Raw genomic sequence first — 9,065 nt, 5'->3', positions numbered from 1 at the left:
TTGCTACATACACATGCACTTAAAGAACATTCAAAGACTATGATAAATTCTAAAAACTGCAGCTGCAACTCGTACCTGTTCACAACAAGGTCTGAGGTAGTTTAGAACCACTCTATGAGAAAGAAGGAAAGGGATTTAATGCACAAATATTTCAAGATTCAATTGCTACAGAGAAGGGGAGTGTAACAAAGTGTAAAACAGATTTAGACTACTGTCTGTCAGGAAAGAGGAGCTGAACACAGAAATAAGTGAAAAAGTTCACTAAAAGCTGAACTTCTATTTAGCCTGGCTTTGATCATTAACATTCACTACAAAAAAAAAAAGAAAAACACAAGCAAAAACCCACCAATAATAATGAAATTGAGCAAAGCAGAAAGGAAAGGAAATTTTACAAGAGACTGGACAAGGTTAACAGACATAGGGTCCAAATCGGGAAGTAGAACTGAACTTCACAAAATGAATCCATGTGCTCAGTGTGACGTTTTGATCTCTGACAGCTGAAACACCTTCACACAGGGACATTGAAAAGTTACAAATTCTTTCGAGATTCACTTTTGATGATGCAGTTTATTTAGAAAAGAACACTTATGTACAATCAATGCATTAAACAATGCATAACCAACAAATTGAGAATATATCTGGTGCATCAGGGTGAGAAAGAAATACTTACATTTATATTTAAGCATAATTTAGATTAGCCAGCACAAAACCTGACCTACTTCTTAAGTCAACAGTAAACTCCTTACTGATTTTCCTCCTAAGGGTAACAGATTGTAAACAGATTATGGAAGTACAAGGTCCAAAAGGGTTAGTATTTTGCATATCCATAGACAGCCAAATTTAAATGTTGTTCACAAGCACTTGACAGCCTAGTTGCAGTTACCTTCAAAGTCTGATGTGAATGAATGGGGATGAGGATATTTTATTCAGCATATGACAAAGAGGAAAAATAAAGAAAGTTTTAAAATTCCTTATTATATTGCAATATGGAAGAAAGCTGCAGGGAACACCAGTGATACAATGCTAGGTAGGGAGGAAAAGAGAAGGAGTAACTAGCAGAGTGGGGGAAACATGCAGGAAAAAGTAACCACTGAGAAGACTGGAGACAAACAGAACTAGCTCAGACCACAAGAATCATATCTTTGGGTTGCTCTTCCCATAAAAACTACTAAAACCTCACTCCCTACGTTCTCCTTTATTGCTCACATTCAGGTGAGTGAGATTCCTTAACAAAATTTCCCAAATTAAAAAAGAAAGGTCATGCAGAAACACATCTTTGCCAATAGTCACTTCAACTTGGGTAACACATACATTTTCTTTGCTATATACGCACAGATGCAACCATGCAATTCCATACCAGTCTTTCCATCAAACTGCTCCTTGCAACACCAGCTCTTGCTTTAAGTGACATTTTTAAATCTAATCATCTACATCCCATGAATGCTGTATTATTGCATTAAAATATTCACTTATGTATTTACCTCTCAAAATGATTAAGGGACATAATTCCTGAAATAGATCCACTTCTTTACTGTGAGGGTGGTGAGACACTGGAACAGGTTGCTCAGAGAAGCTGTGGATGCCCCATCCCTGAAGGTGTTCAAAGCCAGGTTGAATGGGGCTCTCAGCAACCTGGTCTAGTGAAATGTGTCTCTGCCCACAGCAGGGAAGTTGGAACTCGATGATCTTTAAGGTCCCTTCCAATCTGAACCATTCTATGATTCCCTGCTTCCTCTACTGAAAAGAAGCTGTGATAACCTTTGTTCACTGGCCCATAGCTCAGATACATCTCAACAGTTATACTATCAAACTTACTTGATATTTCAGGAGTCAGCTGTGCTTTTTGGACACACAAAATTTGGTGTAGAAGATCATATAGGTTTGTTTTGTAAATTCCTCAGACTAATTAATATAGACTGAAGTTGTTTATGTATATCTGCCAGTTCTCAGGAGTCACTGGATAATTCAGAAGATCATGAGAAACTAAGTTACCTTGTTTTAACCAAGCATCTGCACAAAGAAAACAGGTGTGCCAAGATGCTCAATACAAAAAGGATGAGTAAAAGTTCATTTTACCAATAGTGCAGCTTTTGTCCTCTATTATAGCCCAGGGCCTAAAAGCAGTAGGAGGCACTGGAGAGGCATGTTTACACCTGTGCAGAGTGATGCCACCACTCATTCAAGCTTTCAGTAATCCGAACTTCAATTCCATTACGGTTATGTAAGGAATCAGTTATCAATTTTTCCAGAACACTGAACTATATTATTTTAGTAGGCTGGAAGGAACAGTAAGATAAATAATTCTCTAATGACTGGTTGGTGATAATGTCTAATGCCAAGGGTGGAAGGAGCTGATTCTTCAGCTCTCCCATTTGTATGTATCACAGTAATGAAACACATACAGTATGATAAAATCGGTACGTAGTTGTACTGGCAGTCAGTCTATTGGTAATGACAGACGCATGTAGTTTCCTCACACTATACTGAAGTTTTGAATTTGGACTTTCTTTCTCTAAGAAAAGTTGCAGAGTGGCTTTAAAACTTATCACAGTAAGCAATCAAACCCAGACCCAGATTCTATCGTGGAATATGAGTGGGACTCTGACACTACCTCAGCTAAGGCTTTGCAGTGAGAGCTTGGGAAGGGCCAAAAAGGCTGCAGGGTCTTTTTGAGCAGTTAACAAAAGTTATATGAAGGCTCACTCTGTAAACACTGCAAGCCATAGCAGACAAGGTAGCCAAGAGGAATATGTGTGTTCTGTGGACTGCTGCCCTGTCGTTGAAATTAGCATTTAACTTGCTCTGTGTTTTATACACCTCAGCCAAAATGCCAGTACTTAACAACTGGACAACAAAGCCCTTTGGACCTGCTCACCCATATCTTGTTTGGACATTTGCACTTCTTAAGCAACCCTCACATAATCACCATCCTGCCACACCACAAGAGCAGCACTTCACACATGCCTGCACAGACATTTGTTTGTTTGTTTGTTTTTAGTTTTGGAGATTTAGAACCTGTTCTAAATTCAAGCCACATAATTAGCTACTAGCTCAATTTAACATGTGTATGTGTGGGTACACAAATATGAATATTTAGGTACTCCTAAAACCTTACCCACAACTTTTATTTCTGTTTCCTGAACAAAGCTTTGTGGAGCTTCTATATATCTAAGTTCATTAGTACAACTGACAACAACAACCACCAGTTCAGAGAGAACTAATGATTCTAACCTAAACAGACCATTAACTGAGAAACTGGGATGAGAACCAGGCCTCAAGCATCCCCTAGGATCTAAAAACTATTATTTCCGAAGCATGGTTTAGTCCTCTGGCAACTAATATCATGACACACAAGCCTGAACGTTTACTCTTAAAGACATTAATTCTTACTGGCTCTGATTATTTGCTCACTACTCTAGCCACAATAACAGAATTACCAATGCATTCACTTGCATTCATCTGTCAAAATATAAGCCAATTAATATCTTAATAGAGAAATGCAATGTATAGCATGTGACATCAAATCTAAGTTCTAATTCCTTCTGAGTGTCTCTGAACGGGCATCACTTTATTACCAGAATTACGAACACACAACAATCAGACAAGAATGGCATTAACTTTGTCTTCTAATTTTTGTACTGAAAATTTAATTAAACTGGAACAATTACAGACATCTTTTGCTTTCTTTCATGGAAAACAACTCTCATCAAGTCAGATACTCAACTGAAAATTCTCTAATATTATCATTAGTAAAGATGAAGATGCATTAAATTGAATTTTTCAGCAATGCTGAGAAGCACTGAGCTCCTACATGAGTTGTCATAATAAACAAGAGAAACTGATTTTCATGGGGAAAAAAAAGAAAGAAAGGGAGCTCTAAAGGAAGGAAACTGCAATGAAAAAGAGTTCCTACTCTAAGAAAATTGGTTATGTCTCCTCTGTATTGTCTTTTACATTGGACTTGGGTTAATCTCTCTATTTGTAATTCCATTTAACAAGCTGTTTGACCTTATTTTAGAGCTGATTGGAAATAGCTTGAAAACAGCTGAACAATTTTGGCTCGCTTAAAAAATTAATTTTGCCAGATAATAATTTCCCCCTACATTTCTGTGAACAAAAAACTCCTTTTATTTGCATTTGGGAAAAATTAAGTAAATAAAAGGATTTTAGAAATGCCTTTGTTGAGCTCCACATGAATTAAATCCACGTCTGAATTCAACCCATGGAATCAAAACTGAGAAGATGAGGCCTGGGGAACTTAAAGATACTAACATACCAAATAAAATTAATGGTTCAATGATGACAATATAGTTAGTTCCAGTATGTAGAAATCTAACAGCAGGTCTATTTCGTAGTTTCTGGTGAGAAAGCAATGAATACCTGGTCAGTTCTGCTCTACTCTTGTTGCAAATAAAATATGAGTGATGGCAGAGTTCGGAATAACTACAGTATTTCATGCCTCTGATGAACCCTGATACTAAGCCAGAACAGCACAATTTACTTTCACTGAAAGGTAAAACAAAGGCAAAAAAGAAACGAAAAAGAAACTTCAGAAGAATATACAGGAAGTGCATTTGAAATTGGGAGTCAATAAATACAGACAGTAATTAGAAAGAATGCAAACATTCACACCAAATCACAAATCAATTCTGCGTGGTGGGTTCCTCTGTCACTAGCAATACCTTGCTGACATGTTTAAGACAAGAGACCTCTTCTAGGCAACACAGGTATTAGGGGTGTTTGTTGGTGGGTAATATTAGAAGATCAAGCAGAGTTCAGCTCTCCGAAAACATTATTTCTTTAAATAAATAGGGAAAAGGGTTGAAAATGTGAAGTTGAGGCAGGGGTTGCCTTAAAACCCAGGGAGCTCACGGGGCTCACCTTGGTGACAGGTTCTAAGAGCAACTCTATATGAAATAGAGACTCTGAGAAGAGCCATTGTGAGTAAGTCTAATACTAATACCTGCAGGAAGAGACAATGAAAAGTTGCTGGGTTTTTATTGATTTATGGGGGTGAGGAAATCAAGGGTCTACAGGACCTTGGAGTTTTTGCTCCGGGAACCTGATAAGTTCATTTATATTCTTGGCAGAGAGTGAATATCACGGGAAAAAAAGAGACAGTTCTGTTCCACAATGAGTCACAGGACAAGACCAAAAAGATGTTCAGTAGGTTATAGTCTACAAGATCATAAAAATCAATTTTGTATCATAAAAATTAATTGTGCACATCAAATATTGCAAATGGAAAAATCCCATTCTTTCTCTGGGAACCTAGACTCAGAACAGCTGGCACAACCTTTTCCTAATTTTTTTTTTTAACATTCTCTACAAGAGTGACTACTAAATACAAACAGCTAGGAAGTTATGCCCTTTGCTCCAGTTTGACAAAACCAGACTTGTTTGATCAAACTGCGAAGAAATACCATCACTGACATGGAAGGATTTATATCTACCAAAGGCAAGACACGCTCCATGCGTCTCAGTAGCTCCAGCATGGATTACAACTGGAAAAGTTTTCTGTTCTAACTTTTCAAAGAGAAAAGAAAAATCAACTTTTTGAACCTATACCTAAACAAGAGAGTGGTTGTCCCCAGTAGCTGGTCTCAATTCTTTCATGCTCCAAAGGCTGCTAAGCCATAAGGTAATCAGTCCCACAGACAGGAGGTGACCGTCACAAGCAGAATCCTGTCCCAGAACTCCAGACTGTCTGAGGCAGATACATTAGAAGCTTTATACAGCACAATGGGCATCCATCTTCACCAACAGGCATTTACAAGTCAGAAGACAGCAGTGGCAAGGGAGAGGACTGTATGTGAATGTCAGAACTAAACTGTAATTTGGCAGTGAAAAATACTATAATATTATTGATAAAGCCTAATCAATTTTATTTGAAAGAAGAAAGGATTTTTTTTTATTTGAAATATTCTCTGATTCACTGCTACCACCGATTATATTTCTTCTTGGGTTTAGCACAACTAGTATGCAACAGGGAAATTATTTCAAATTAAGTAGTGTGATAAATTAACATACAATTTGCTATGTTGATATAACTCATTTTACCACTATGATTATGCAAAGGAAAACCATATTTATCCTGCACTAGCTTTGTTTTCTTCTGACAAGGCTATTTATCACCCTAGGAAATTCCAAGTTCGTAAAACTGGTTAGCTGACATTGCCAATATAATATACTTTGTGAGGAGTAACAGCCTTCCTAATCAATTTTGCCAATTACACCAGCATTTGTCTTAAAACAAAATCTCTTTATCCCATACTGAAAGACCAACAAGGAGTTCTTCCTAAAAGTCATGCAGGCCTAGAGAGCAAGAGACTGCATCATCATCAGTGTGAAAACAGAATAAGCAAAGTAGCAGGCAATGCGATCCAGACAGACATGGCTGGATAATGAATGCTGTGACTGTAAAGTAAGAACCAGATCTTTTATGATACAGTGCAAAAGCATCATATTTTGTGAGGATCGAGAGAAATGTTAATGCACACAGAGCCTGTGAATTTTTAGCTCCAGACTGTAAAACAATTCCTCTTGGAAAAATGTAAGTTATCTGCAAATTCTTCTTTCTGTATTCGAACGACTGCTTGTCAGTGACCAGATGCAATTCCACTTTTCTAAATCAAACATTTTTGATGATCTGTTGCAAGTTGTCTTAGAAAAGCAGGCAAAATTTAATCATCTTCAGGAGTGAAAAAATATCATTTTCTTCAAGATGGATGTTTGATTTAGGAATTTCCTTTCTGAGTGTAAGAAACGACAATTTTGTACTTTGAAAAGTCAACTAAGGTCAAGATTAATATAGATACATTAATTAGTTTGTTGATATCATGAATGCTTTTCTTGTCATCCCACTGATGAATGAGGGAATTTGCATCTCAGCAGGTAAACATGTCTGATACTTCCTTAATCTACTGTACAGGATTTACTACAGCCAAAAATAAGAGATAAAGTGGAATACAGGGTCAAAATGATTTAGAAAACAGATTACTAGTTACAAAGGAATATGAATGAAGAATCACTTTTAAAAATAACATATATTCTGGACTGATGTGCTCCATAAATATTTTTTTTTTGCTAATGAAAACCTCCAGGGAACAAATACTTATTTCATATGCCTTCCATTCTGCTCCAGTAATTTTAGATTTCCACTGTAGCTCTGCCCTTTATTTCCTTCTGTTTTCCTTGCCTTGGTTAGATTAGAGAGGTAGGGTGTTAATGGGGTACTTGATGAAGACTGAACACCTATTTTCTCACCCCTTGGAGACCAGCCTGATTTGAACAAATGGAGCAGAGTGAAGCAGCCTCTTCATGTCCTCAGGAAAAGCCTTTTCCATTTCAACATTTCCAGCTTTCAGACATGGTCCCCTTCGTTCAAAAAGAAAGAAAAGGTGCCAGCACAAGAAGGTTCTGATTAATTTCATAGAATGCCAGCAAGGCTGCAAAAAGCTCCCTTTCAACCTTCTTTATTGTTGGTGAGCATGGGAACGCGAGATGGATCCAGGAGGGGAATGCAGGGACCAGTGCTTGCAGCTTGAACAGGGTGAGAAACAAGCTATTGTCCACCAGTGCCCACCTCTGTTGATGATACTTCCTTACTACTCTCGTCCTTGTGGGTACTGTTTTGGGCTGGGCACTCAAAATGCACACAGTGAAACACCTGGAGAGAACAAAGAAATGATGATAAAGCAAAACAATTTAATGCTGGCAAAAGCATGATCAGAGTAAGATGAAGTCTATATGGAAGTATGCAAGCCAGATCAGTGACAAACTAATTAGTCAGAATAGAACGTTTTGCCATGAGGTCAAGAACATTTATCCATGGGCAATAAACTTTAGAAAAGGAACCAGTGGAGCAAGAGAAGGCCTTTAAATTATACCAACCTTTACATATGGCACTAAAGATCAGAAAAACGGTTCAAAAGTGGATACAGATATTTGTAAATTATTCCTTTCCTTGCCAAGTAGCAGAATTATCTACTACATGCTATCAGATAACAACAACAATTAAATTGCCTTAAACATATCTTACAATATAATTACTTCCTCAACAGGCTGAATGTTCACATACACTAGAAATGAAATTTAAATCATTACCAACATGATTTTATTTCAAGATTGCCCTCTGCTGTAACAGCAATGGTAGCTCTACAGACATGTCCTGGAGTATGTAGAAAGGCATTCAGAGTGTCCACGGAGGCTGCTGCTTCATCAGATGAAATATTCCATTTCAAACAGTGATCATTTACTGATGTTTCAAACAATATCTGGGACCAGTGTACAGGTGACTGTATCTTAGAGGACCATCTGTTTAAGCATTTTTTTTCCATTTTATTTTCTACTTTACTTACTCTTACTTCTACTTACTTCTTGTTCTTGAAGTGCCTGGGAGGAGAAGGGGGAGGAACTCTTTAAAATTGTTACAAAACTTCTTTCCATATGATTTCTCATTGCTATGAATTGCACAGCTTTGCTACATACTAAACATAAATCTTTTCTTATAGTGTTTAAAAATTTGCTATTTTCTCATGCCTTATTGTTTTAAAGCTAAACCTTGATGAATATTAAAACCCGAATTTTAAAATTATTGTCTTGTCTTAACTTTGTATGCTTTCATGACATCTTTTATTATTCTTGTTGAGAGCAGATCATGTTTTTAAAGCTTTTCTCACAAAGATAATCTCTTATAATCTTAACTGCCCTTTCCCAGACCCTTTCAAGTTAATGTGGGCAAAATCAAATACCATAAACAAGACACGGACATACTACATATTCAAACAAGACTACACAATATTATATTTTCTATCCTTTCTTCAATACAACCTAAAATCCTATTATTCTTTCTGACCATCCCTGCTCAAGTGCACATTGAGCAGACATCTGCGTTGACATGTCTGCAATAGCCCCAGGTCTTTTTCTGAGGATGTAGCTAGTTAATTCCAATTCTGACAGCATACATGAAACGAATAAAAAAATATTCACAGTCACCGGGGTTTTTTTTTTAATCCCCATTATATTTTCTTGTGCCTCTCAGTGTAAGAATTCTTGCAGTTCTT

The 9,065-nt window shown here is 37.0% G+C and overlaps 1 protein-coding gene across 2 annotated transcripts in view; it reads right to left on the bottom strand.

The window, feature by feature from the left end:
- Window positions 1-3,131: 3,131 nt before the first annotated feature.
- BTBD9 (BTB domain containing 9) overlaps window positions 3,132-9,065 on the bottom strand; it is a 108,535-nt gene continuing 102,601 nt past the window's right edge. The window contains exons 12-13 of one of the 2 annotated variants that reach the window (XM_027898071.1): window positions 8,377-8,394; window positions 3,132-7,669 (exon numbers count right to left, since the gene is read on the bottom strand). In XM_027898071.1, coding sequence (XP_027753872.1) covers window positions 7,565-7,669; window positions 8,377-8,394 — 123 coding nt within the window. In that variant the 3' untranslated portion in view covers window positions 3,132-7,564. The remainder of the gene's footprint in view (window positions 7,670-8,376; window positions 8,395-9,065) is intronic. The other variant, XM_027898072.1, reaches the window with a different exon arrangement.

This window comes from Empidonax traillii, unplaced genomic scaffold (genome assembly GCF_003031625.1).
Source record: "Empidonax traillii isolate 1590-97213 ecotype Southwest subspecies unplaced genomic scaffold, ASM303162v1 scaffold576:size640842, whole genome shotgun sequence".
In the NCBI taxonomy this organism is placed as follows: domain Eukaryota; kingdom Metazoa; phylum Chordata; class Aves; order Passeriformes; family Tyrannidae; genus Empidonax; species Empidonax traillii.
The sequence above is the reverse complement of the archived record's forward strand: the minus strand, read 5'-3'. Positions and strand labels throughout refer to the sequence as shown.